This window comes from Aspergillus eucalypticola, assembly GCF_003184535.1.
Source record: "Aspergillus eucalypticola CBS 122712 chromosome Unknown BO83scaffold_11, whole genome shotgun sequence".
NCBI classification, from domain to species: domain Eukaryota; kingdom Fungi; phylum Ascomycota; class Eurotiomycetes; order Eurotiales; family Aspergillaceae; genus Aspergillus; species Aspergillus eucalypticola.
The window spans coordinates 651,866-678,482 of record NW_020290285.1 but is presented as its reverse complement, the minus strand read 5'-3'; the positions used below and the strand labels follow the sequence as shown (position 1 = coordinate 678,482).

Here is a 26,617-nt window from a genome sequence, read left to right as displayed (position 1 = left end):
AAGAAGTTGGAACTTTGTTGTCAAGAATACTAATCCAGCCTCATAGTAAAAGCTTAACACCGTTGATTGGATAGTTTCTGCGTATATTCCGCTTGCATATGTCTTCAATCAAATTAGGAAATAGCGAGCGTTTGGCACCGGATACCATGACATACTCCGACTCAATGTTGATCGTAGTTAGTACTACAGCGGTGAACGTTTAATTTTAAGCTTTATAATGCGGGCATCAGCAACTAAGCGTGAGCCGAACAGAGAGAACTTACTATACTAAATATCATACCCAGACCGGGTTTTGCAATTAGCGCATGCTCCTTCTAATTAATAAGACATAATATGTCTCTGCATTTTTCAGGGCCCACGAATTCGTGAGACTTCAAGCGATCTCAGGTATTTCTCGATATTTAATTTTGACAAGACGACGATCACTTTATCTGTCATGCTGGTAGTTATATATACTAGAAGCATATATTGCCAGGCATAATTGGGCAAAGGCTCCAATAGCATTAACAACATATCAATTCGCTTCTGTAGCCACCGGGTGCCAAATTCAGCCTTGTACGCATTTTAGTCCTCTGCGACACGGAGTTTTTCAAACTTAGCAGCGACCACAATGCCCGTTGGGCTCTTTGCTTGCATCCTTTGGTAGTCGGTTCTTCATAACACGTAGGCATGCTTGTGCCATACATTGCAATGGTTAGCATCGTAATGGAACACTGATGTGTCTAGGACGTTTATCTCACGAAGGAGTCCTTAGACAATCATCGCCGGATTTGGTATTTGTCAGGGATTTAGAGGAAGTATGAGAAGAAAGCCTTCTTCTTGTAATTCTATTTTCCCCTTCTCTGGCTCCGATGCTGACTTTGCCACGAGTGTTGTGGTGACTGTTGGGCTTGAGTTTATGGGAGGAATATGGAACCTTGATGCATCCACAAGCGTTACAGTTTCCTCTTTGTGAGGGAAGTGGTATATGTGTGTAATATAGGTAATGTAGATATGGTGACCTAGTACTATCTATGTGGCATTAAGATGGCAGGTAAGTAGGGTATATGGAAGGATTATATAGAGCGCTGAAAGTCTGGGGAGTGTAGTGGAAGAAGAAGATTTGGGCGTAAAGGAGGGAAGGCAGGAATACTCTATAGTCTGTCTTTCGGAGGCAGTGCATACTAGTGAGTAAATTCCGACTATGAACGAAGATAAGTATGGAATAAAGTTAATAAGGTGAAGCTCTGATTAATTAACTAGCTATCGACATAGTGAAGATCATTATCGTCAATCTGACATCAATGGCAAATATTGAATCAAGAAAGTAATATCACAAGCACACTTCCCATCGCCTATTCAATTATTTCTTCTTTCCAGTCAAGCCCAGGGAATCCGTCAAGGAAGTTAATCCCAGACTGCCAAGCAACTTATCCAGTCCCAGTCCGCCCAGCAATCCATTCACAAGGGGGCCCAGACCAAGACCTTGCAACAACCGGCCGACCAGTCCGAGGACACCATTCAATAGCAAGCCAACGGCAGTGATAATCTGACCGAGGGGCTCGCTCAGCAGTGCCCACAGAGGGTTGAGCTTCTTCTTGGCATGAGGCATGCCTGCAATCCGCTTCTTGCCGTTGTCAATGGTCTTGACAACCAGATCGGTGAGCTCCTTGAGCTGCTCAGCCAAGGCGTACTCCTCTGAAGAAGCTTCGTGAGAAGCAGCACGGGCCTTGGCCGTGGCGGCAACATGGCCGTCCGGGTCGAGAGCACGGATGGCACCATTGCACTCCTGCAGAATTTGGTTTCCCTCTTCAAGGAGCGGCTTCACATCCTTCACCAGCTGCTCCTCGTCAAGTTCGTCCTTGGGTGTGCGGTCTGCCTTCTCGATGTGCTATCGAAGGGTTAGTGATGGTCGTGGTGATCAAAGTAGCTGAACATACCTCGGAAATCATCTTGCAGACGGGACGAATGCGGTCCAGTGTCTGAGCAACAATACCGCTCATCTTCTTGGCCAACTGCTTGTCTTCCTCTATCTTCCGCTGAGCTTCCTGCTCCTCGGGGGAGAGCTCCGGCTCCTGGGGTTCTTCCTCAGGCTCCTCGGGCTCGGGTTCGGGAATGTTCTCAATCAAAGTGCATTCTCCGATCTTGTTACCATCATTGTCCACCACGTATCCGTTATCGTCAATCTCCTTGCCGATGAGAGATGGCAGGTTGCCAGAGGTCAGCTTGCCAATGAGATTACCATCAGCATCGCGCACCTCACCCTCACGGTTGACCTTACGGCCCGACATCGGGTTAACATCACGCGGCTTCTCCTCGGGCTGCCAGCGCTCAGCTCGGCCGATAGTGTTTCCGTTCTTGTCCAAGATGTCGCCATCCTCGTCAACCTGGCGGCCCTGGAGACGCTGCGCATCGCCTTCAACAATGCGGCCAATGATCTGACCCGAGGCATCAGTGATAACGCCGTCCTTTCCGACCACGGGATTCTCGAATCCGTAGAAGACGCCTTCGGGCTTCTGCTCTTCGGCTCCTGGGATGAGCTCAGCTGTGCCAATTACTTTGCCGTTATCACCCCAGATCTGACCCTTGCCATCAACCTTCCGTCCAGCAAGGCGCTTGTCACCAGAGGTAATCCGTCCGAAGACGTTACCCTGGGCATCCACAACGTTGCCAGCCTTGTTGACAGTCTTTCCTTCCAAGATCGACAGGTCTGGTGCCTCCTCCTCCGGCTCTTCTACTTCATACGGCTCTGCACGGCCCTTGACGTTGCCGTACTTGTCGATGATCTCTCCATCCTCATCAACGGCACGTCCACGCAAGGTCTTGATGTCGCCCTCAATGACCTTGCCGACGACATTGCCATCGTCATCTTCGACGAGGCCTTCCTTGTTTACAACAAGGTTTTCCAATCCGGCGAACGGGCCTTCGGCTGATTTCTCCCGCTCTTCCGGGGGAATAAGCTCAACACGTCCAACTGGCTTAGGTCCGTCCCAGATCTGGCCGTCATGGATCTCCTTGCCGGCAAGTTCCTTCACCTTGCCTTCCACGACACGGCCAATCGGGACGCCCTTTGGTCCAATCACGTAGCCGAGCTTGTTGGGAGTGAGACCTTCTAGACTGGAGAGGTCAGGGGCTTCCTCCGGCTCGGGCTCGGGCTCGTCTTCGGCCTCATAGTATTCAGCCTTGGCGATGACATTGCCGTTCTTGTCCAAGACGTCACCATCTTCATCGACGGGACGTCCAAGGACCTTCTTAGCATCGCCTTCGCTGATCTTGCCAACACGCTTGCCATTTTGGTCCTCCACCCAACCATCTTCAACAACGTGGAGTCCCTCCAACCCGCCAAAGGGCGGTTCATCGGGATGCTCCTCGACGGGAAGGGTTTTGGCCTTTCCAATAACGTTGCCGCGGTTGTCCCAGAACTGTCCCTTGTCATCGAGCTGGGCTCCCAGTCTAGAGATCTTCTTCGCATCGCCCTCGATCAGTTCACCAACAGGCTTACCGGTTTCCCGATCGACGATCTTGCCCATCTTGTTGCACTTGAGACCCTCAAGCGTAGAAAGGGGAGGAAGGTCATCCTCTGCTTCTTCTTCAGCAGCCTCCTCGCCATCTTCCTTGGCTTGATCAGCGGTTGAAGTGTCCCTTTGCTCCGCATCATCGACAGCCTCACGGCTCAGCTTGCTGGCAGGTCTCTGGGAGCTGGCGACGCTCTCAGCACCTTGGCGGGCTTCGGACGCAATATCGACACGGCCAATTAAATCACCGTCATCGTCCAAGATATTTCCTTCCTTGTCGGGGGCGTATCCTGCCAAGTCCTCGGCATTGCCCTCAACCAGCTTTCCAATCGGCTTTCCTTGGTCGTCTTTGATAGCGCCAGACGCCGACACGGGACGATCAGCCAAGGCCGCAATATCGGTGATTGGTTTCGCTTCGGGAACTTCTTCAGCTGCTTCTTCAGCTGCTCCTTCAGCTGCTTCTTCAGCTTGGGATGCGATCTCTACCCGACCAATAAGGTCACCATCGTCATCGAGAATATTTCCTTCCTTGTCAGGAGCATAACCAGCCAAATCCTCGGGGTTGCCCTCAACAAGTTTGCCGATGGCGTTGCCATTATCATCCTTGATTTCCCCAGACTCTGAGACAGGGCGATCCGCCAGCTCGGCAATATTGTTGATGGTTTTTGTTGCCTGATCGGTTGTTTCTTCGGCCTGCTCCTGAACACTGCCAACGTCATTCTGGAAGGCCTCGGGAAGGACATCGGCAACTCCGACGAGATCCCCATCCTCGTCGAGGATCTCTCCGTTATCACCAACAGTATATCCGGTCAGATATTCGGCCTGGCCTTCTGCAAGTCGGCCAATGGCATTGCCATCTTGGTCATGGATTAGACCATCCTCGCCGACCTGCAGACCCTTCAGAACAGACAAGTCAATCTGGCCGACACCTTGGTCTTCGACGCCATTTTGCACACTCTGCGCAGTGTCCTGGGCTTTGTCTCCAAGCTCAGAGGCGGGTCTTTCGATCTGGCTTGCCGATCCGGATGCCTGGGACTGGGCATCATCTGGGACCGGAGCAGGGGAAGCGCGCTGCTCCGACTGCAGCTGCCTGACCTTACCCTTGGGGGTGGGGGTAGAGGGGGCGCTTGGCTCTTCAGCCTGGGAGGCAGATTCCTGGGCCTGAAGCTTGGGAGGGGTCTTCTTCTGGGGGGTCTGCTGGCGGATCTTGGGTGGAGTGCCTCGCTTGGAGTCGGGGCTGAGATTGAGCTTGGAGACTTTACTTGCGATAGGAGAGGCCATAGTTGATGTATTCGATGGGATAGGTTGGTTAGACGTAAAAGGATTAGAGAAAAATGCGCCGATCTTGATTGGATAGTTGTCTTAGTGTAGTAGAAGTAGCTGATTTGTCGTCGCGTTCGTCAGTCGTACAGCCTTTTGTAATTTGTGATTCGTCAGGTAGGAAAAAGTGAGAACTAAGTAGATAGCAATTGTAAGGTTTGATCTTGATATTAAGGTCAGGTATGTGCAGGAATAAGTTATTGACTAGATGCTTACCATCAGTCCAACCCTTCAAGACCCTTTAAATGCATCTACTATGCAGCGAAGCGCACCTACGTCATTGCGCCTGGATCAAATCTGGGGTGTTATCATCCCCGTCACCGTCGAGCAGATACATGCAGGGCCTCCGTGGCGTAAGGAGCCTGTCACATCATCGCTGCAAGCAGCGCGATGGTGTGCAGGATCAGCCCATCAGATGCACGGAATCTAGAATCGAGCCCAGAGACAAAGAATAGAGACAAAGTAGATGAAGGCTGACCCACTGCCCCAGTTAGCGCGAAGAGCTGGATCATTCTTGCGTCAGAAGTGGGTGGATCATCTCTGCTGCTTTCCTTCTCGAGGATATTAACTGGGGCAGCAGTCTATTCTTGTTCGCTGCAGACACCTGATCTCAGGTGCCTTAGTGCAGATTAGTCAGGAACCGTGCCTTCAAGCCCTGACAGCTCCATAATATTCACTACGCTGGTTTCCTCACTGTCATATCCTACTGTCAATATCCCAACTTCAGAATACATCTTCAGCATCGCCCAAGAAATCCAAGAATCATCACATCCCGTCAACAGTAACACAATGGTACAGAAAACAGGATATCAAGTCCGCGGCCGAAAGTTTCGCTCTCAACCACGGATCGCAGCGCTTCGCATTGTCGACACGCGGCCGAGCATCGGATAACGTCATCCCGTACCACCTCCAGCACTTGAAGGCGCATTGACTCCCCAGTCAATAAAATGAGATCTGACATGTAACGGCTAGGATCAGATCCAATGAGCGGACAACGTGGCTCTGTTGCGATTCAGCAATGATGGCATTGTGGGCGGTTTATCCTCCGATTCGTGTCGCAGATGTGGGGAATGATCTCATCTGTGGACGGGTCAGCTTCAGGCCGGAGTTTGACGCTGTGGCTTGGTCGAAGTTCGACTTTTAGGATTCTTATCTTAATATCATGTATTATTATTGCGCATGAAGTGAATGAAAGCAAATTACCGATACAGACATTTGTCTCTTCTACACTCTCATCCTTATCGTGTGTTGCAAATACCTACATTTCAGCAGCCAATTAGTAGTCTGTCGGAGAATTAGCATCTCCTTCTAGCACTTCATCCCGCGCCACAAGTGACTATCTGACACTATGTCCGATCTTCTACACATCAAACCTTCCACTCCACTGACCCGGAAATCCAGGTTCCGAAAATATCATACCCTATGTTTTGGATTTCGCATCGTTTACTAAAATATCGTGAGAGTTCTACCGTGATCGTATATTGCGGTAAACGGTCTTAAGCTTTAGTCAATCCTGTGCACGTTTGTCATTCAGACCTGCAACAAACAATTGCGAATAGAGGTTAAGAGATAGGCATGGACTATGAAGTACTAATCACCATCTTTCGAGTACACTACAGACCGCACTCCGGGTTATCAGCCCTCGCATGCCCCGACTATACGCTTTGGATCTGTCCTTAAAGGATCTATTTTGCCTAGGCCAACATGCACATAGCGGAGGCCTATCTGTGTACTCGAGTGCACTCGTGAGCCTCTTGATTATGTACGCAATTTTCAGGTATAATTTAGGGCAGTAGAGAAATCGCAGGCCATGTCTACTGATCACAGTTTGTCAATTGCTTGTCTGGTGGCAGAGAGTCGACCAGAAGTTGAAAGGCCGCGGCGCCGCGGAGATCGGTTATAGATGCATACAAATCCTTTTCCAATGATGAGAATGCAGAAGTGGAGGCCTTACGCACCAGTCAGAAATAATTATCATGGAGCTATATGCACTTGAGGAATTCTACTGTATAATCTAATGGGTCGTGTCGGTTTTGGAACACTGGACTTGAGCTCGATTTGCCCTTTTCCAGCTTCATAACCAACATACTACGACAGTACATGCGATAGTCTCGCTCTCGAAAAACATTTAACCTAGTAGTTCCTTCCCATTCAGAAGTGAAGTAGTTGACCATGTATATATTCCATCCCAATGAAGTCAGCGTTATACAACAGTGTAATATATACATCTTCTCCGGCATACTTTCAGGATTGCTCTTAAAGTCCATTACGGATTACCTGTTTGGCTCATTTAAAACAGTCCGTCCAAAACAATCATTCAATGAACTAAAGCTAAAGATCAATCAATCACAACAAGGTACAATCACAATAGCAAACTCTAATCTCTCCAGGTCTATTCATTCAATACATCCCATCCATCCAGCCACAGTGCCCGGACTGACGTAATGGTTGGAGATCGGGTGGCGTATGCGACGATGACTGGCCACGCTAGCGGGTGGGATATTAATCTATCTTTAATCTATTTTCCAGGGCATTATCCGGTCACTCCAAGATTTGGAGTTTTACTATTATGTCGATGTCCTGTTTGAGAAAGTGATCTACATGTATTATGATTGTCCATAGTGGTAAGGCTGTTCAGGGGAGATTTTTCTGGATTCTGTGACGACTAAATGGAATAAGGAAATAGTATATGACTGTCACTAGTTGAATGGGCCCTCTAATTATTTATGAATAAAAAAGGCCCTGACTTGTCGGTTTTGGTGATGGTAGTGGGGCTTTGTTGATGTCGTTTTGGTCATGTCGACTAGTGACTTTTCTCGCTTTATAGTGCACTTGGATACAGTACTACTTTCGTAATCAAGCATCCATATGATAGCTCATATACAATCTTAGTTATTCCAACTGTGATGTTGTAGTTGCACACAATGCCGGGAACATGGTCTTTTTGAACCCATTACACATTCGGTCTAAGGCTAGGTACGGTCGATGGCAGCTCAGTAAGGTATAAAGTATAACAGGTGATAACTCTTCACATTGACTTTGTAGTGCATCGTTTTCACTTTGTTTCATATATCACATTTTGGTACAATCTGGGACTGAGTGACACAGTGGCCCGTCTTCTGGCCATAACCGAGTCCGACACTATACATGCACATCCATCAACAACTCACCTAACAAGCCATATTCAATGTATGCTAACTCCATACCGGGTTGAAATTGGCAAACCACGGACAACAAGGGGTCTTTTATGCAGAAAGTAATTCCTGGCCGGTAGACCCCTTCACTACAACACTCATTTCATGGCCCTGGACGAGTATCAACATGATCACACTGGATACAGATGAGGAAGTCTTCAACTCACCGCTTATCTGCCTTCCTCAACTCCTGCAGTATTCGATCATATTTCTCAAACTGACTTCCTGGGATTTTCTTGATGATCACCTCCTTATGCTTTCTCGTCCATCCCCTCCCACTTGGGCCCGGTCTCGTAGCACCATGCACCGCCCCTCCGATCATCGGATCAAGGAAACGACTGACTTCCCTATTGCCTGGGCTGACGAACAAAGGGTCATCTAGTTCACCATCGAGTTCGCACTCTTCCTCGCAGGCGAGAACCTCAAGGTCCGGGTCGGTGATAGTGGGATCGTACGAAGACCAGTGATGAGCAGCTTCGTCGTCGGTGCCCGACTTGGTATTCTCGTTATGCTCAGGTCGGAGTAGATGCCGGTCCAGATCGGACTCGAGATGTCTTTCTTTGTGGATGGTTTGGGAAGTCACAAGGCAGCGATGCTGGTAGGAAGATACCGATGGGTGGCACAGCTGACCAGCTCTTGTAGTTACAGGTATAAATGGATGGGATCTGGTGCTGAGGAGTTTCGTATTTCGCAACATGCTTAGCGCACCCTTGGTTATAGTAATATTTGCTGTGAAGTGAATTTGGTTAATCAGATCTCGATCGGAGCGATGATTCAGTTGATGCAGAAGTGGTGGTGGAAATGGCGGGGAAGATGCAGGGGGATGCCAGTTGGGGGAGCCGCTTGGACCGTCCGCTTCTGACGTCAGGACTTGCCCTACCAACAATGGCCTTTGTGAGGAGTACCATTGGTCAGACAGCTCGGATGTATACCTGGGAATCAGGTTCCATGTAACTCAATTCAGGTATCAAATCTCGGAGGCAGGCTGGTTCGTCTAGCTTGCCTCTATTGGAATATACCCCTACAGATTATTCTCCCACACGGATATAGGAATCTGCGATCTGCTAGATCGAAGCAATTCTGACAAGAGTTATGGTCTCACTTGCTATGGGTATAGGTCTGGATGTGAGAAGAAAAAGAACGAAAATCAAACGATGAAACTGCGGCAATATCAGCTGCATTAGACGCTGGACGATATCTTAGTCTCAGGACATTATGAGCACCACTACAGCCCAGTTCGAGGAGTGGTAATAATGATTAGTGCATCTCGGATATTTAGGACTTCGGTATTTTTTCTACCTGAAAGCAATACGGAGCAGGACTGAATGCATACATAGACATTCATTCCTCAAGCATAACTATCAACGCAATATTATATTGCGACATAAGACGATGCGATGGCGAAATGTCTTTGCATGTGTCAGGTGATCAAGAATCATCTTTTATACAAGCTCTTCTCCTCCTTCTTTCTCACCGATGTGCCAGGATGTGGTCTAAAAAGCCTCTCCCACAGGCTCCCAAGTTCTGATTATCCTACAGGCTTTCTGAGCTAGCAGTTGACATGCTAAGCGACATGAATAATGACAACAGATAAATTTAATCGAAATTTAGAGGTAGGAAATGGTGTTGGACCAGGTGTCTCGGAACTTCTCAACGTTGGGTTGCATCCTGTTTCCTGTCTTCTTACCCTGAGCGTGCCGCGATTTTCGGTATGCCTGGCTTTCCACCAGTTGTCCACCTTCTGCAAATATCATCGCGAGCGCCTCTGAATTACTATATTGTAAAAGATATTGTGCTAAAAGATGTTTAGACCTGGCTTCAGTCTGCGCTAGAAGAGTACCCCTCATTCTATCGATGCCTAGCTGCTCAAAAACAGCAAAATGTCACCTGAACACTGCTCGGCAATTCCGTCGGCTGTTCCCCAAGCCCTGTCCATATATGCCGCGCTCTAAGCGTGGTGTTATACTAGGCCGCGGCCGGTAGCGAGCGAATGCCCTGCAGCAGCAGCAGCAGCAGCACGATCAAGCCCCCGAGTCCCCACACGCCACCCCACAGCATTCCGGGGAGACGGGGCCCCAGTATCGCATCAGGAACGATTCCGCTCAGTTTTCAGTAGAACTCGAGCTCTCCGCATCTTATCTTCGCTTAAGCGACCCTGTCGACTTTGTCGATCTAGCATGAACTCCCACAATGTCATCACTTGCTATTACGTTCCGGAACTTCTCCGCATTCGGAAATCCCATCATCCAATCCCATCAACAGATGGCACCTCCACTGACTCAAATCGACTTACCAATAGCTCATGGATATCTACTACTAAACACATTCAGGAAAGGCATGTTCGGCGAGGTCCCTCTCACCCACCGCGAAGGCTTTACCGAGGATACGCTCGGACTTCCTCAGGTTGGGCATCCAACATAGACTACTTTCTTTAGTTGGAAGAACGGCAATGTCCACTTTCCGAATCGTTATGCCACAGAGCTCTTCATCTTGTTACCCCGCTGGTGTCCACTCCTTCGAGCTGGGATTGCCGGTGTAATGGCCGAAACTGCATCTTGTGATATCACATACGGGGACGCACGCGAGCTATAAATAATGTCAATTCCTCTGCCACAGCTCCTTGGAGACTAAGCCTTCTTTGAGAGATCACAGAAGACTGAAAATGCATCAATTCAGCAGCTACAATGCTGCAAGTCTCCTCACTCTCTTCCTCGGCGCGAGAGTCGCCGCAGAGTCCACCTGGCCCCAGCAGACCTTCCGCAGTACCTCTATCCAAGCGCCATATCTGAACGTCACCAAGAATGGCAAAACAGAACTAGGCAACCTCTTCTTCTCTCCATCCTCCTCGAGCATGGAATGGAGCTACCCAGCCATATACTCCGACGACGGTCAGCTTGTATGGCAAGGCCCCAATGCCAACACCTCCGCCTACCAGCCCCAAATGCTAGACGGCGAACCCGTCCTCGCCTACTGGCAGGGCGCCAACTACCTAGGCTATGGCTTTGGGGCAATCAGCATCCTCAACGCCTCCTACCAGGAGATCCACCGCATAACACTCCCCGGGACCGACCAACACTTCGTCACCACCGCCGACCCGGAAACCTTCCCCTCCTACATCGACATCCACGAGAGTCAAATCACCTCAGACGGCACGATCCTCGTAACAGCCGTGAACGTCACCCAATTCGACCTCTCCCCCATCGGCGGCCCCAAAGACGGCTGGGTCCAAGACGGGCTCTTCTACGAAATCGACATCAAAACCAACAAAGTCCTCTTCCGGTGGAGCACAGTCGAACACCTGTCCGAGATCCCCGTAACAAACACCGAACTCCCCCTCCTAGGATCCGGCACCAGCAAGTCCGATCCCTACGAATACCCACACCTCAACTCCGTAGCCAAATACGGCGACTCCTACCTCCTCTCCTCCCGCTTCATGTGCAGCATCTTCCTCCTCGACAAACATGGCAACGTAACCTGGCACCTTCACGTACCTCCCCCCCCCCCCCAATCTCGCTCCCCCCATTACTACACCCACTAACACACACCCACAGGGCCAAAAAGGCGCCTCCTTCACCCTCCTCCCCGGCAGCAGCTTCTGCTACCAACACGACCCACGCTTCATTAACTACTCCCCGAACGCAACATCCCTAACACTGCACCTACACAACAACGAAAACGCCAACGTCTTCACCTCCCCCACAACCATCACCACAGGCCTAACCCTCACCCTCGACATGCAAAACCATACCGCAACCGCCGTCCGCAAGCTCTGGAACCCCGACGCCCCCCTCTTCGCCGTAAGCCAGGGCGGCTTCCAGCCTCTTCCGAATGGACACGTGCTGCTCCAGCACGGCGCGATGCCGGTGATCGAGGAATACGATGAGAACGGGGCGTTGGTGATGAACGCGCGGTTTGGATTCGATGAGTCGACGCAGTCGTATCGTGGATATCGGTTCCGCGAGTGGGTTGGGAAGCCGACGACGAGGCCGGAGGCGGTGGCGTGTCGGGAGGGTGGCAGTGTGGTGGTTTATGTGAGTTGGAATGGGGCGACGGATGTGAGGGGGTGGAAGGTAAGGATGGGGAGTGAGTTGGGGGTTGTGGGGGATGTGAGGGAGAAGAATGGGTTTGAGACGAGGATTGTGTTGGAGGGGGTGCAGGGGAGGGATGGGGAGAAGGTGGTTGTGCAGGCTGTTGGGGGGTCGGGGATGGTGTGCAGTCCGGGGTTGTCAAGGTGGGTGAGGGGTGTTCATAGTATGATAACTTACTAATAGTCGATTGTATATAGCTAGAGTAAGGTATATATCGTGAATGAGTTTTTTCAATATGAGAATTAATGCTTGGTGAGTAGGCTATATTGATATCAACGGTAGTCCTCACGTGCAAGGCTTTAAATATACAAAAGGGTATTAAACGCTACGCTACGCTTCGTCTCATGCACCAGCCACACGATCCATCTACAGCTTCGAACTGGGCGTGATCGCCTTCCTCCTCATCTGTCGAATGGAGACATCAACCTCCTCCGCCGCAGCGGGACTAGGACTCGCGTCCTCGAATAACTTACGGCCCACAACGTCCGACATGTGCAGAACTCGCGACGAGACTGTTGCGCCGTCACGGCGGTTTTTTCTGCGAAAGGTCAGTATATCAGACCAATGGATCTAATCGATAAGAAGGAATAAAACATATGGGTCAACTCACCCCTCACGTCTGGACTGTGCAATCAGCTCAGTAAAGTCCCAAAGACGACCACGAGGAAGAAGCTTTCCCATGGTTGGGTCCCGCTCGGGCGTCCATTCGGGGGCTAGCTTCATCGTGGATATCTTTGATCCTTTGCTTTTGGCGACTTGGATGATGCCTTCCTCAGCGAAGCGTTGGTAGGAGTTTCGAAGGGTCTCCTTGTTGACGGCTTCGAAGTAGGAGAGGTCGCCTTGGTGGTAGAGGGTTTTGCCGAGCTGTGTTGTGTGTTAGCGTTTACTGGAAATGATTGGGGGTGAATTGAATTACCAGTTGGGCGCTATTTTGGGCCTTGTTCAGATCAATCCAGACATCTTCAGCGCCGTTGATGGGGGGCGTCAGCCCTAGGAGTGAGACGGAGCCGAGCCAGGAGGCTTCGATGAATGGCCACACAAGGAAGCAGTAGAAGTCATAGTTTTCGCGGCCACATTGCCGTTCTGCGTCGCTGAGCTCCACGAATTGTGGCGCGCCGGCAGCGTCCCGGCTCACGGTAATTATGTTGTCTCTTTCGAGTCCGCGGAGGGTCTTTTCCATGTTTGTTGTCAGGCCCTCAGGAGGGAAGATAAATTCGCCACGGAAGAGCTGGGTTGGTTAGCAAGGGTTGCCCAGGGTATGATGATAAATTTGACTCACCTGAGATAGGAACGAAACCTGGTTCAGGAGATCTTGGTAGGAAATGCGCTGATAAGACGGCCCGCCGCCTTGCTTGATTCTCGTATACATTCCCGCAGATACCAGCGCCTCCGTGATGAACAAGTGGATGGTCATGTTGCGGTAGAACGAAAGCTGGAAACGATCCACAGCATAATATGTCGGTTCGACCAGTCCGCTTACCTCGCCCACAAGCTGCGGCCCCAAGACCTCTAGCGCACGGTCGACAACGACATCCGTTGGGTAACGATAGAAGTGAGCGACCCGTCCGCCCTTTGCCCGAACACGTTCACACAGCCATTCGACGCGCCGGACCATTTCACCTTTGCCGACGCCTCGACCGCGAAGCGTAAGAAGGACAGTGCCAACCAGAGCTGTAGGCATCATTACAGAAACATCGTTAATGTCAGACAAGACCCTGTATCCCAGGGATCTCAAAACCCGGCCTCTATCAGCATAGCTCAGCTGCGGGCCACCATTAGCGACGATCTGTTCCGGCATTCGTGTCAATTGCTGGTTGATGAACTCTCTCAAGCTCCATGGCTCGTGGAATCTAACATCAACCCGACCGAGCTTCAAAGAGAGGACGGAGGATGAAGACAGAAAATCGGCCAGGTTTTCCTTCCTCTTCGGTTGACCAAGCAATTCGCTGATGTAGGACCTAAACGTATGGTTAGTATTCAGTAGTCAATTATCAGGAGAAGAGCACATACTCAGTCTCAATCACTTTGTCATACTGTGTGCTAACAGGGCATATGATGGTGTCCTCAACGCGACCGGAAAGAACACTGTCCAAGATAAAGCTAAGAATGCCGAATTTGGGTGAAAGAAGCTTTCCAGTTCTCGAACGACCACCTTCGATGAAACATTCAAAGTTGAACCCTTGTTGCAGCATGGTATCAATATAAGCCTGTACAACGGTATTATATAACGGATCGTTTCCGAAGCTTCTCCGGATCCACATTGCGCCTGAGAAAGTCAGCAAGCGCAGGAGAGTTTGAGACGGATCAGACCATACCTGCATGCTGGAGGAAAGGGCCGAGCATCGGAATGTTGAGGTTCTCTCCCGCGACCACGACCGGAAGCCCAATTCCAAGGCGATAGCAGATAAGCTGGAGCGACACATAGTCGACATGCGATTTGTGACAGGGCAAAAAGACAATAGATTGCTTCTTGGCAGCTGCGTCTTGCGCAAAAGATCTGAGACGGAGGACTTCTTCGCTAGACACGTGTATTCCTGAGTATTCGTTAATATAATCCCTCCAATACGTCGGATACCCTCTCACCTTGATGGTAAGCGCGCGTCAGAAGCTGCGTGCAGAGATAGTACGCCCCCCGGATGAATCTCTTGCTCTCCATCTTACATATCATGTTATCCAGCATAGAATCTACCACCTCTTTCAGATTACTTTGTATCTCATTCCGACGGTGTATCCGTTTCTGCTCCAGTGGTCCTGGTGTCACACCCAACAATCCATCCTTCTCCTCCACTGTTAACCGTGCCTCCGCCAGCTCCTTCACCTTCCCTTGCAACAAGGGACTTGCAAGAATCCGAGACTTCATTCGATCCGTAAAACCAGAGTAGAATATGGGTTGTCCGATCACATCATCGTAGGCGCGCCAACCGGTTCCTGACATGTACAAGCTCACTTCTCGCAGGAAATCGAAAGGGTTCTCGCGAAACCTCGCCATATGGCGGACGAGGTTGCGTTCGGTAATCTGTTCATCTTGAGGTTCCAGCCCTCCAGTAACTCCACTGGGATGAATGGTGACTTTGTTTCCCACGATCTCGAGATCCGGTGCGGAGTCGCCGACCGGGGACTTATCGGAAGGCATAGTGTCTCGGGCGGGGAGAGGGGAGGGAATGTTCACTTGAGAGCTCTGTGATGATAATAAGCAAGTCGATAGATCTCAGCGGTCATAGACTGCTGGGATGGAGCCGAGCGACATCAAGTGAGAGGGAGAGCAAAAATAGACATTGTCATGATCGACCAGCTCCTGGTTCCTGAGAAGGCAAGCGAGGGTCCCAACCAGGCGAAGATCCCCGGCTTCTTCCCCAGAAATGCCTCGGGACGATTCGTGCTGCCGCCGCTCACGTGAGTCCCAACGGCCTTGCGCTCCGTGCAACCGTACGCTAGGCTGGATTGGGCAATGGCACTGGACGTCCAGGAACTTCAGTCCACCGAAAGCTTGAGGGATGAGCGCAACGCGGCAGCTCGGAGCACGCTTTTCATGCCCAAATTATCCCACCACCAAGCATGCCGTCTCGGTTACATTGGCTTCACCCGGGCTGAGCATCGTCGCAGACACCAACAGCTGCGGTCTCCCTCCTAAACACCATCACTGTGGCTAATTGGGCCTGAGCTGCGCGACCTGCTCCACTGCGGGACTTTTAAGAGGCACTTGCGGTACAATCGACAGGGCCCTTCGTTGCAACTTCCTAGAACTCGCATTCACCATGTTCGGCTGGACACGGCGCTTCTCCAGTATGGACCCCCTGAACGCACAATCATTTATCCCCTGCTGCTGCTGCTGAATCACACCTGCTAATTATCCCCTCACACATTCTCACAGCCGCCACATCTTTCCTCAAAACCACCACAATGGCCGTTTCCTCCCGCCAGCAGCACACCTTCCAAGTCTTCCGCGATGTGCCCCCACTTCGCAAGCTGCGTCGAGAGCTCCTCCTCTCCAACCGGACCGTCGGTCTCGTCCCGACCATGGGTGCTCTCCACGAAGGCCATCTCGCCCTCATCCGACAAGCCGCGGCCGAGAACACCGACGTCTTCGTCAGCATCTATGTTAACCCGACACAGTTCGGTGTAACGGAAGACCTCTCCAGCTACCCGCGCACTTGGGACAGTGATGTTGCGAAGCTAGAGGAATTGAATGCGGAGCTGGCCCGCCAGAACACCAACAGCGGTCGCATCACCGCCATTCTGGCGCCCACCACCAAGGTTATGTACCCGACACTGCCGCCTTCGTCCGATGTCGACGGCGACGGTTCCTTCGTGACCATCACCCCTCTCTCCCGGAAATTGGAGGGAGCTTCTCGGCCGGTTTTCTTCCGTGGAGTTGCGACTGTCTGCATGAAGCTGTTCAACATTGTCCATGCCGACCGGGCTTACTTTGGTCAGAAGGACGTGCAGCAAACTGTGGTCATCAAGCGTCTCGTGAAGGACTTCTACATCGACACGGAGATCAAGATCGGGGATACTGTTCGTGAACACGATGGCTTGGCAATGAGTTCGAGGAACGTTTACCTTGGCAAGAGAAGACGGGCAGTGGGTCTGGTCCTCTACGAAGCCATGAAGGCGGCGGAGAATGCCTACAACGCTGGCAAGGTCAGCCGCAGTGAGATTCTCGACGCAGCGAACAGCGTCACTGAACGGGTTCTGTCTGAGCAGAAGGTCTTGTCACCCACGGAGAGGGCTCTATATGAGGTTGACTACATCTCCCTGGCTGATCCGGATACTCTGGACGAGCTGGAGGTTGTCGATCCCGCTAAGGGCGCCATTTTGAGTGGCGCGGTGAAGATGGCTCCGCTGGAGGAGGCGAAGCCTGGCGAGGACTGCGGCCTCGGTGATGGTCAAGTTCCTGTGCGTTTGATCGACAACTTGATCTTCAAGCCGCGGGTTTAAAAAAGCTCGTTCTGTCTGTCCGTTGCCCGATCCATTCAAAAGCAAGTGTCATATACCCGACGTCATTTACCTAGAACTCAATAGCGTATATAGAGTACCTAAAAGTCTATACCTTCACATACAATAAAAGCAATCATATACACTACTCCAGACACACCTAAATAACCCCATAACAACCCTCCTCTACAATATCCAGCTATCACCCAAAAACAGAAAATAGGGCAAGATCGCAGGGTTTCGGAAGCACCCCGGCCCGAGAAAATTTCCCTCTGGAGTAAAGTAAAGTTTCTTCCCGGATCGATCCAGTACTAGAACCTCCCCCAGCAAACAACAAAAAAGGAAGAAGAAAAAAGAAAAAGGCAGGCAGGCACCTACCTACCTACCTAACATCTTCCAAAATGGCCGACGACGGTCTCCTCCTCAACTTCACCATCCCAGACACAACCGTCCTCAGGCCCGAAAAAACCAAAGTAAAAGGCGGCACATGGCGGGACCGACTCAGCGCAAAGAAAATCGCGGCGCACCGAACGAACAACCCGCGCAAAGAGAAATCATCCACAGATGGCGAGCAGCAACAAACTAGCAACCCTCGGAACCCGAATCGCATTCAAGTATCCGGTCCGCGGCCGGTGAAGAGACAGCGCATTGGTGACGATGATGAGAATGGAGGATCGCAACAACCACGCCAGCAGCAGCAACAACAACATCCTGGGGGTCCCCGACAGGTCGTATCGTCGCTTTTCTCGAAGAACCCGAGACCTCGAACCGCTTTTGAAGCGAAGAAGAACGGAGCCGAAGAAGAGGAAGACGCCAAGCCGACGAACGCGCCGCTGATTGATGGACTGGACACATTCACGAACCTGGGACTATCGGCACCGCTGGCGGCGCATTTGCTGACGAAGCTGGAGGTGAAGGCGCCGACGGCGATTCAGAAAGCGAGTATCACGCAACTATTGAAGGAGGAGAGCGATGCGTTTATACAGGCGGAGACGGGATCCGGAAAGACGATGGCGTATTTGTTGCCGCTTGTACAGCGGATCATGACGATTTCGCTGAATCAGAAGAAGAGGGAGGAAGGGGAGCAAGTGCAGCGCGATAGTGGGTTATTTGCTATTGTGTTGGCGCCGACGAGAGAACTGTGTAAGCAGATAGCGGTGGTGTTGGAGGGGTTGTTGCGGTGTGCGCATTGGATTGTGGCGGGGACGGTGATTGGAGGAGAGAAGAAGAAGAGTGAGAAGGCACGGTTGAGGAAGGGGTTGAATATTTTGGTTGCGACGCCCGGTCGGTTGGCGGATCATTTGGAGAATACGCAGGCGTTGGATGTGAGTAATGTGCGGTGGTTGGTGTTGGATGAAGGAGATCGGTTGATGGAGTTGGGATTTGAGAAGGAATTGGCGGGGATTATTCAGAAGCTGGATGCTAGGCAGCGGCCGGGTCGGATTCCTGGGATTCCGGCAAAGAGGACGACGATATTGTGTTCGGCTACGTTGAAGATGACGGTGCAGAAGCTGGGAGAGATCAGTTTGAAGGATGCGGTGCATATTCAGGCGGATCCGGCGGATGAGGATGGCGAGCCGAAGAAGAAGGATGAGGATGATGCGTTCCGGGTGCCGGCACAGCTGAAGCAGTCGTATGCGATTGTCGCGTCGAAGCTACGGCTTGTTACGCTTACGGCGTATATGAAACGGACGTTTATGAGGAAGGGGTCTGTCATGAAGGCTATCATTTTTGTATCTTGTGCGGACTCTGTGGACTTTCACTTTGAGGTGTTTACGCGGAAGAATGGAGACGAGGAAGAAAAGAAGGAAGAGAGCGAGGATAGTGATGAGGAGGATGCAGAGGAGAAGAGGAAGCAGCTTGGTGCTTCGGCTCATGGAACTATCGCGCCTGCTACGGCCTTTTCGAATCCCTCCAACCCGGTGACGCTGCATAGACTGCACGGTTCTCTGCCTCAGCATGTCCGGACGGCCACCCTGGGTGCCTTTGCCCGCAATCGCGAACCATCCGTGCTTATTTGTACTGACGTTGCGTCTCGTGGTCTGGATCTGCCGAACGTTGATCTGGTCGTGGAGTACGACCCTGCCTTCAGCGCCGAGGACCATCTGCACAGAATCGGACGTACTGCGCGTCTGGGACGTGACGGTCGTGCACACATCTTCCTCATGCCCGGCTGTGAGGAGGGTTACGTCGACATTCTGAAGAAGGGGTACCGTGACGGCGGAAAGTCGCTGACACGCAACACCGCGGACGACATTCTGAAGCGCGGATTTGGAGGAAATGTCGAGTCACAGAACGTAGACTGGGAGGAGAAGGCCACTGAATGGCAGCTGGATGTGGAACGGTGGGCATTGGAAAACAAAAACTACCTCGAAATGGCCCGCCGAGCTTATCAGTCTCACATTCGCGCCTATGCCACACATATCGCCAACGAGCGGAGCATGTTCAACATCAAGGAGCTTCATCTCGGACATCTGGCGAAGAGTTTCGCTCTGCGTGATCGTCCCAGCAAGATCAACGTTCCTGGTCTCCGCCAAGGACAGGCCGACACCAAGAAGGACTTCAAGGCCGACCGCAAGCCAGTCGCAGGAAAGAAGAGAAAGGCTGGTGGTCACGATGACGACGACGACGATGTTCCTCGTCAAACGGACACTCTCACGGCAGCTCAGAAGATGAGGGCCAAGATGAAGGAGCACATGGCGGGAGCAAGCGAGTTCAATCTTGCTTGATCGGCAAGACACATGTAAATAGTAATTGACGACAAATCAATAGATATCCCACAATGAGATTTTTCCGTCCTTTGACCCAGCCGCTAACCAATGTGTATTTTGCACCTTTTCGTATCTCTGCCGATGCACCGTTGCAAGCGAGAATTCCGTTTCTGCCTTTTCGGCGAGCTGTGTCTCCTCATCCCCACTGCTGTTCGACGAAACCGTAGGCTGCTTTTCTTCATCTGCTTTCTCGGACACATCAAATACATCAACATCCGCAAACGCCACAGCGTAGCAACCATCTTTATGCCACTTCAAGACGGCTAGTTCCTTCATCGTCTTGCACGAGTAGACCCTGACCCTAGAATCCCACCCGGCAGTCGCGAAAATCTTCCCATCAGACCGTATCCGCACACCTTGCTGGCCCGCATGCTTCGTATTCATCGACTTGATTGGCAACTCTTCCGGGGCATATCCTGGGGTACCCAGCGAAGGAATGGGATGCTTCGCCAGCACCGCATCGGCCGAAGATGAAAAGAAGTAATTGCCAGCAGGCGAGACATGAAGCGACAAGACCGGTTGCGAGTGAGCCCGACATATGTACAATTTCTCCCACTTCCACGGCGTTTTGGCACTCGGTGTCATGTCTTTCTCCTGCAAGGATCCCCTGCAGCCATGGACCATAACGCGACCGTCTTCGTAAGCGGAAGCAACATATAGCTCCCCAATTGGGGATATGACGAGGTTAGCCGCCATGACCATTCCAGTTTGTACGTCCGTGTCTGCTGGAATGGTGCAGATACGTCTCTCCTGGGGAAGATGAAAGAGATCGATCGCGCCAGAGTTCAGAGCATTTGGGACAGCGATAAGCACTGATGAAAGCGATGTGTTCTCTTTCGAGGAGTCACCGACATCGCTTGCCATGTTGGCCTTATCCTGGGGCAGGAAAACCATGGAGAAGGCACAGAAGTTCAGCGCATTCACTGGAAGGGAATGCACGAGCCATGGCTGGCTTGCGGCAGCTGAGGAGGTTTTCTCGATGTCCACGGGGAGAGTCTTTTCAAGATTCTCCTCATCCTGGACGCTGAATCTCCATACGCGCAGTTTATGATCTCTTCCATGCCTGTAGAAAAGGTTAGATAGGTCATGGGAAGAATGGGTAGGTAACGCACGTGAACACCTCTGTGACAGCACCATTTCCAAAGCTAAAACCTTTGACTTCAAGAACAGCGCCGTCATGGGCTTTCCATGTCGCTCGAGGGCGTTTTGATACTAGGTCCCATACGACAATCCATCCGTCTGCGTCTCCCGAAACGAGCCTTAGGTTCTGGTGGAAGATCTGTAGCGCGTGGATGGCAGCGGCATGGCCGCGTAAAATGTAAGTGGGGGTTGCCGGTGGTTGCCGCACCTGCGGGGATTGTGCGCTCATTTGTTGGCTCTGGGTTTGTTGTTGTGTATTATATTGGTGTAATGTGTTGATAAGTCTGTTTCAGTCAGATAATTTGTTCATTTAGTTGTCATGATACTGCCGTGCGATTGAGTGAGAGAAGATGCCGAACGGGAAATTCAGAATGACTGCGGTCTTGGCAATATATTTGGTCTCCGCCAGCATAGATGGATGTTACCAGCTACATTGTATTACAGTGTGCGGGTTGTAACGAATGCACTTATCTCTTGTTTCTTATTGAGAAAGTTTGACAAGCGCTTCTGGCTTCTTATTAATCGATGCTGATGTAGACAAGCACTGCTACATGCTAGCCCATCCACAACTTCAACTAGTACTATCTGGTGAAGTATCAATAAAGCAGTTGAAGCAAGATCCCGTCTGCTAACTAGAGCTGAGCCATGAGCCTGGAACAGCCATAAGATCAGTACTATCGTTTACGAAGGGCTTGCTCAAGTTCCTCAGAAACCGGTCGGTACTCGGCAAGCAAGCGACTTCCTCGCCCGTTCTGATCTTCCATGCTTCGCAATTCGACCTCCTCCGCTCGCGCAACTGTCGCCTCCATTAGCCTCGCCTCGTTCAACAACACTGCGGGATGCCAGATACTAAGCGTGACATTGGCGATAAACATAGGCAGCCCATCGAAGAGACAGCCTAGTACTTCATATGTGAAGGAATAACCACGCCACCCATTCGTAGACTCCACGGCGCGGTAGGTATCCCGAACCATTAAACAAAGCAAAGCAAACGGAAGTACTCCTATCATTTTGATCATTGGCATCCTCCAGATGAGCCGGTCTTTTATACGAACTATGAGGCACTTGAACAACACCGCGAAGATACTAAGCGATGCGAGTTGCAGGAGACTGCCTGCGTACAAAATTTTTATTCCCAGGCTGATTGAGTTGTCAACACTGGAGGCCTTGTGTGCCAGCGAGCCCCCAATGACCTGCAGGATGAGGCTAAGAAGCGCGATAAACATGCACGTAATCGCCCACCGTTTCGGCCTGAACGGCAGTCGAACTTGGTTTATAATTGCGTACATGAGGTCTAAGACTCCGTAGATTCCGACGGTTGTAAAGTATGGAGCTAGTTGTATGCTTTAGCCAGGATTGTTGCCAATGTAAACTCATTGAACTGTATACTTACCAGACATCAAAGCTGACAGCTGTATTGCCCATATGGTGGAGTTATATGGACAGCGGTAAGCCAAAGTACGAGCAAGCCATCCGATAAACTCAAGGGCAGCTCCAAGTGATAGCACCAATCCTATCCAGGAATATATGGTGTTGCATGCTTGCGAAACATGGGTTGTTAAGACACCAAGAAAAGCAATCGTAAAAAGGATTCCAGCTGTGATAGAAGGGCGATAACCGAGCAGCGGTGCAACCTCCGGATCGAATGAGTAGCAGTTCCACGTTGACATTGTCCGGTGTGTTTAGGGGAATCTTGCTCGTACTTGTAGGACGTTCGTTAAGTAGGAGAAAAAGAAGAAGACACATCTTTCGATCAAGACTGCAGAAGGTAGCCTTGGTATCAGTAAACGGCAGGTGCGTTGAGGCTGACAGTTGCAGCGGCAGTCAGGAGTCAGAGAAAGGAATCTGCTCCTGGCAAACTCCCATTCGGCACAATAACTAGCAACTCCATCTATGGACAACGTAGGATGTCAAACATATCGTCGCGCACATTCTAATCCAGCTTCAGTCAATTTTAAATGGTGCTTTTTCACGGTAGGAGTACCGCAAGGGCGTGGAGTTCTCACAAAAATAAGAGACGCTATGTGTCCTGCTCAGATTGATGGAAAGCATCAGATGTGCACACAAAGAGTGGATGAAGAAGCATATGGAAATGAACGACCTCAGGTGTTAGGGAGAAGAGAATAGGGAGGCAGAAGGAAGGACTGAAAGTCAAAGGAGGATAGAGGTGTGAAGAAGTGGAGAGAGTGAGAAGAGGAGACGAAAAGAGAATACTAATAGCAGGCCGAATGTCCCCTCAGCGAGACTAATAAGTGACAGTTCTCTGTAGGTAAGCAGAATATCATAGCTAGGTGAGGTCTGACTCTATTATCCGAGGTCGCAATTTGCAAGATGTAAGAGTCCGTTTCCACTCTCAGGAGTGTATAGATATTTCTGTCAGGCCGAGGGTGTACCAGTATGGCAGAGTAGTGCTAGTAAAGTGAGGTAAGAGTGAAGAGAATCTGCGCTCTAAGACTTCCAGCCGGCCAGGATATACTGTCATTATTGCAGCTTTTGACTTCACTATTCTTTCATGTTTGGATGTCGAGATAACATAAAAGTCAAAATGAACTCATAATCAACCATTGGGTTCTCGAAGCCAGGGAGCCAGGCTATACCATGATGCTTCTTCTGATAGTAAACGCCTTTCCGGGTCAGTATCTCCCATAGTTGACAGCTGGAATATATGGTGGAAACTGAAGAAGAGGGAGAAGTAGAAGAACTACAATTATCCCGCAGCGGAGGGAGGATCCGCCAGTTGGCCCGGGGCAACACCGCCTTCGTGATTGGCTTCAAGCTGTAACTGCTACTTTCAATTGTCGCATCATCCCATCACCACCAATTCATTCCCCTCTCCCTCTGAGCTGTTGGTTTCTCGCCGGCCCTCCTCTCCTCCCCCTCCTCATTTCCTTTCTTCTCCTCAATTTCTCCCATTCTCTTCCTTTCCCCGTCATCCTCGCACCAACTCTTCATATATCCTCTCCCTCATTCCCCACCTGGGCTCTCCACGCCTGGTGTCCGCTCCGGCGTCTAACTCCGCGACACAGCTACAGCTAAAACCATGCCAAGTAAGTCTGCTATGGTCGTGGCTCCCGCGGAGCTCCTGTGTCTCGTCTTCTTCCAAGCTGATATAAGTTCTCTGTCACAACAGTCCGTCCGCTCGATGAATGGGCCGCGACCCGCACCCAGTCCCTCCCCCTCTCAGCTCTCAAAGGGGCGGTTGTCGGTATCGATGCGTCGCACTACATTTCTCAACACCTCCTCCAACCGTCCACGCGCGAGCCCCTTCTTGTCGCCCTCGGCGGCTTTCCATTCGCACTGAAGAGCAACATTGAAAGAGAACTGAAGGCCTACAAGGATCTGGGCGTGGCTTGTATTTTCGTGTTCAACGGTCTCGACTTTGGCAAGAAGGATCAACGACCCCACGTGCAGCAGGAGTCCGTCCGGGCATTCGAGCAGGCTTGGGATCTTTACGATCAACAGCAGGCGGACCAAGTGGTGGATGCGTTCAGCAGCGCCGGTATGTTAATGGTGGAATCCAACCTTTGAAAGCGTTTGGCCCTGACTATCGTCTGTCCTAGGCACCCCTCGACCCGAGTCGCTATACCGGTTCTTGCAGCGCATACTTCTTCAACATGGCGTGGATTATATCGTTGCTCCCTATAGTGCTGCAGCCCAGGTACGAATGCCGCTGCCTCGGTTGGCCCCCATTTGCGCCTTTCTGACCTTTGTGTATTATAGCTCTCCTACCTGGCCAAGGGACCGAACCCGCTGATCGATGCTATCTGTGGCCCCTCCGAAGTGTTGATGTTCGACGTGGATAAACTGATCACCCGCATTGAGATTGACCCGGCGCAATTTTTCTGGATCAACAAACAGACATGTCTGGAAGAACTAGGCCGCCTATCAAATGATCAGTTCTTGGACTTTTGCCTTCTCTTGGGCTCTTCCTTCCTCCAGCCCTTCCCTGGTTTCGAAACCCATGTCTTCCCCGGAAAGAACCCTACGGTCCGAGATGCGCTGCCAATGTTCAACGCGGCAGGACGAAGCGCTCTCGCTCTCTGCGCTCAATTCGAAGAGGATCGCCGGATGCAGGAGCTCGAATACACCGATCGTTACAAGCGCGCATGCATGACTGTGAAACACCATGTCTATATCGATGTTGACGGCAGGGTGGGTCCTATGGACCAGGAGAATGCCTCGTCCGATATGCACGCCGTCATCGGCCTGCGCCTCCCAGAAGAGCTTTACTTCTACTTGTCCAAGGGAATTCTAGGCCCTGATGTGCCCAACTATTTGACGTCGGGTGAAGTCCTCATCTCATTGCCATTGGGCGTTGAGGACACGGAAATTTACCGCCAAGTTGCCGGCAGCACGCTCACACCCATCCGGACTCAGTCGATTTGCCTGCTATCGAACTCCCTCCATCGGTTCTATCAGACCAAGGTTATCAATGTGCGAACGTGGTTTGATGAAAAATCCCCTTCGACGATTAACCTCCGAGATCTTCCTCCAGTTAAAGATTCGATCCAGTCTTGGAAGATTCCCACCGAGCAGCTTCCCGAGAGCTTGCAGAAACTGCAGGCAAGTTCTATCTTCCATCACCATTGTAAGCGCTGCTAACCAAAGATCAGGGCTCGTGTGGACGCTTCCAATTTGCTGTCCAGAGCTTGAAAGATAGTGACTTTGTAGCGAAGTCCAAGGCTACAAAAGACACCAAGGTAGAGATCTTCTGCCCCAGATCGCGAGCGAGTGAGCTGACACGTACTAGCAATTATCGTCACAAGATGAGCTTCTTGCCAATGTCTTCTGGCGCTTCCTACAGCTTCGCGGCTACATTGATGAGAAACATCAGCTTACCCAGTGGGGTGTCTGCCTTGAGCAAGCATTGTCGGGACTTGATCCGGCGGATGCGCTTGAGGAGCCAACATTCCTTGCCATTGAGATGATCCGGTTTGGCCTGCTCAACTCCAAGCAGTGGTTCTCCCATGTTTCGGGAGGTCCTATGAGAGGTTCAGGTAAGATTGAGGTTTCTGTAGCTATGAAACGGTGCTGATTTATCCCACCCCAGACGAGGATAAGAGCCTCAACATGCTCGTTTCCCGCCTTGCTTGCATCGCCAAACTCCAGCACAAGAGCATCGGTTATTCTGGACCACTAAGCCGGCAACTGCTCTGCTACCGATCCCTGATCTCCGAGGTTCGTTCTACGCTACGGACGCTCATCGAGGTGGTTCTGGCCAGTCTGCTCCTGAGCGGCGATGCTGACCGGGAGCGAAACGATTGGGGCGAACTGAGCATCAAGTAAGTGGACATGTGGACATGATGCGCCATGTGACGTGATCTGACGCAATATAGGCTTCCGTTCATCGACGACAACGACTGCGGTCTTGGAATTGCTGTCCGTACCTACCTTGATGATCTGCCCTTGCAAGCGGATCCCACATCGCCAGAGGCGCGGGCAGAAGTGAAATCGAAGGGCAAGGAATGGTTCCAGCATAGCGACAGCTTTACGGGAAACCTGGACATGGCGTTCAAGCTGTGGGATGCGGTGAGTCGGAAATGTCTATCTTTGCCAGCATATTTACTCATCTACTTCCTAGGTATACCGCGGTACGCAGAGCGCAGGCAAGGAACTCAAGGAGGGTAAGCAGTGGGAGGATGCGAACCGCTGGTTGGCCGAGCGGCGGTAAGGGA

The 26,617-nt window shown here is 51.2% G+C and overlaps 10 protein-coding genes across 10 annotated transcripts; 5 read left to right on the top strand and 5 right to left on the bottom strand.

Annotated features, from left to right (window-relative positions):
* Positions 1-1,218: 1,218 nt before the first annotated feature.
* BO83DRAFT_378205 (LEA domain protein) lies at positions 1,219-5,013 on the bottom strand. Its single transcript, XM_025531192.1, has 2 exons — positions 1,920-5,013; positions 1,219-1,870 (listed from the first exon to the last, which is right to left on the bottom strand). The coding sequence occupies exons 1-2, from the start codon at positions 4,773-4,775 to the stop codon at positions 1,343-1,345; spliced, it is 3,384 nt and encodes a 1,127-aa protein (XP_025388575.1). The 5' UTR covers positions 4,776-5,013; the 3' UTR covers positions 1,219-1,342.
* A 2,970-nt stretch (positions 5,014-7,983) lies between these two features.
* Positions 7,984-8,788, bottom strand: BO83DRAFT_378203 (uncharacterized protein). The gene is made up of 2 exons (XM_025531191.1): positions 8,176-8,788; positions 7,984-8,119 (listed from the first exon to the last, which is right to left on the bottom strand). Exons 1-2 carry the CDS (start codon positions 8,703-8,705, stop codon positions 8,107-8,109), a joined length of 543 nt encoding a protein of 180 aa, XP_025388574.1. The 5' UTR covers positions 8,706-8,788; the 3' UTR covers positions 7,984-8,106.
* A 1,882-nt stretch (positions 8,789-10,670) lies between these two features.
* On the top strand, positions 10,671-12,302 carry BO83DRAFT_426774 (arylsulfotransferase family protein; the record flags this gene model as incomplete). Its single annotated transcript, XM_025535302.1, has 3 exons — positions 10,671-11,495; positions 11,560-12,216; positions 12,294-12,302. The coding sequence occupies 3 exons, from the start codon at positions 10,671-10,673 to the stop codon at positions 12,300-12,302; spliced, it is 1,491 nt and encodes a 496-aa protein (XP_025388573.1).
* A 25-nt stretch (positions 12,303-12,327) lies between these two features.
* BO83DRAFT_360273 (lysophospholipid acyltransferase family protein) lies at positions 12,328-15,415 on the bottom strand. The gene is made up of 7 exons (XM_025529392.1): positions 14,680-15,415; positions 14,412-14,630; positions 14,107-14,362; positions 13,376-14,054; positions 13,013-13,324; positions 12,707-12,960; positions 12,328-12,634 (listed from the first exon to the last, which is right to left on the bottom strand). Exons 1-7 carry the CDS (start codon positions 15,227-15,229, stop codon positions 12,463-12,465), a joined length of 2,442 nt encoding a protein of 813 aa, XP_025388572.1. The 5' UTR covers positions 15,230-15,415; the 3' UTR covers positions 12,328-12,462.
* BO83DRAFT_426772 (uncharacterized protein) lies at positions 15,377-15,727 on the top strand (the record flags this gene model as incomplete). Its single annotated transcript, XM_025535301.1, has 2 exons — positions 15,377-15,489; positions 15,532-15,727. 2 exons carry the CDS (start codon positions 15,377-15,379, stop codon positions 15,725-15,727), a joined length of 309 nt encoding a protein of 102 aa, XP_025388571.1.
* Positions 15,608-17,162, top strand: BO83DRAFT_360271 (pantoate--beta-alanine ligase PAN6). Its single transcript, XM_025529391.1, has 2 exons — positions 15,608-15,879; positions 15,968-17,162. The coding sequence occupies exons 1-2, from the start codon at positions 15,852-15,854 to the stop codon at positions 17,032-17,034; spliced, it is 1,095 nt and encodes a 364-aa protein (XP_025388570.1). The 5' UTR covers positions 15,608-15,851; the 3' UTR covers positions 17,035-17,162.
* Positions 17,163-17,379: 217 nt separating this feature from the next.
* dbp7 (putative ATP-dependent RNA helicase) lies at positions 17,380-19,769 on the top strand. Its single transcript, XM_025536001.1, has one exon. The coding sequence runs from the start codon at positions 17,433-17,435 to the stop codon at positions 19,758-19,760; it is 2,328 nt and encodes a 775-aa protein (XP_025388569.1). The 5' UTR covers positions 17,380-17,432; the 3' UTR covers positions 19,761-19,769.
* Positions 19,770-19,796: 27 nt separating this feature from the next.
* Positions 19,797-21,171, bottom strand: BO83DRAFT_311613 (WD40 repeat domain-containing protein; the record flags this gene model as incomplete). Its single annotated transcript, XM_025527483.1, has 2 exons — positions 19,797-20,865; positions 20,915-21,171. The coding sequence occupies 2 exons, from the start codon at positions 21,169-21,171 to the stop codon at positions 19,797-19,799; spliced, it is 1,326 nt and encodes a 441-aa protein (XP_025388568.1).
* Positions 21,172-21,616: 445 nt separating this feature from the next.
* On the bottom strand, positions 21,617-22,612 carry BO83DRAFT_398546 (RTA1 domain protein; the record flags this gene model as incomplete). Its single annotated transcript, XM_025533260.1, has 2 exons — positions 21,617-22,275; positions 22,336-22,612. The coding sequence occupies 2 exons, from the start codon at positions 22,610-22,612 to the stop codon at positions 21,617-21,619; spliced, it is 936 nt and encodes a 311-aa protein (XP_025388567.1).
* Positions 22,613-24,071: 1,459 nt separating this feature from the next.
* On the top strand, positions 24,072-26,613 carry BO83DRAFT_312421 (MKT1 family protein; the record flags this gene model as incomplete). The annotated part of the gene is made up of 8 exons (XM_025527515.1): positions 24,072-24,441; positions 24,503-24,600; positions 24,663-25,376; positions 25,556-25,642; positions 25,693-25,939; positions 25,993-26,224; positions 26,279-26,471; positions 26,524-26,613. Coding segments are annotated over 8 exons (2,031 nt in total), but the record flags the coding sequence as incomplete, so codon positions are not given.
* Between the last annotated feature and the right edge of the window lie 4 nt (positions 26,614-26,617).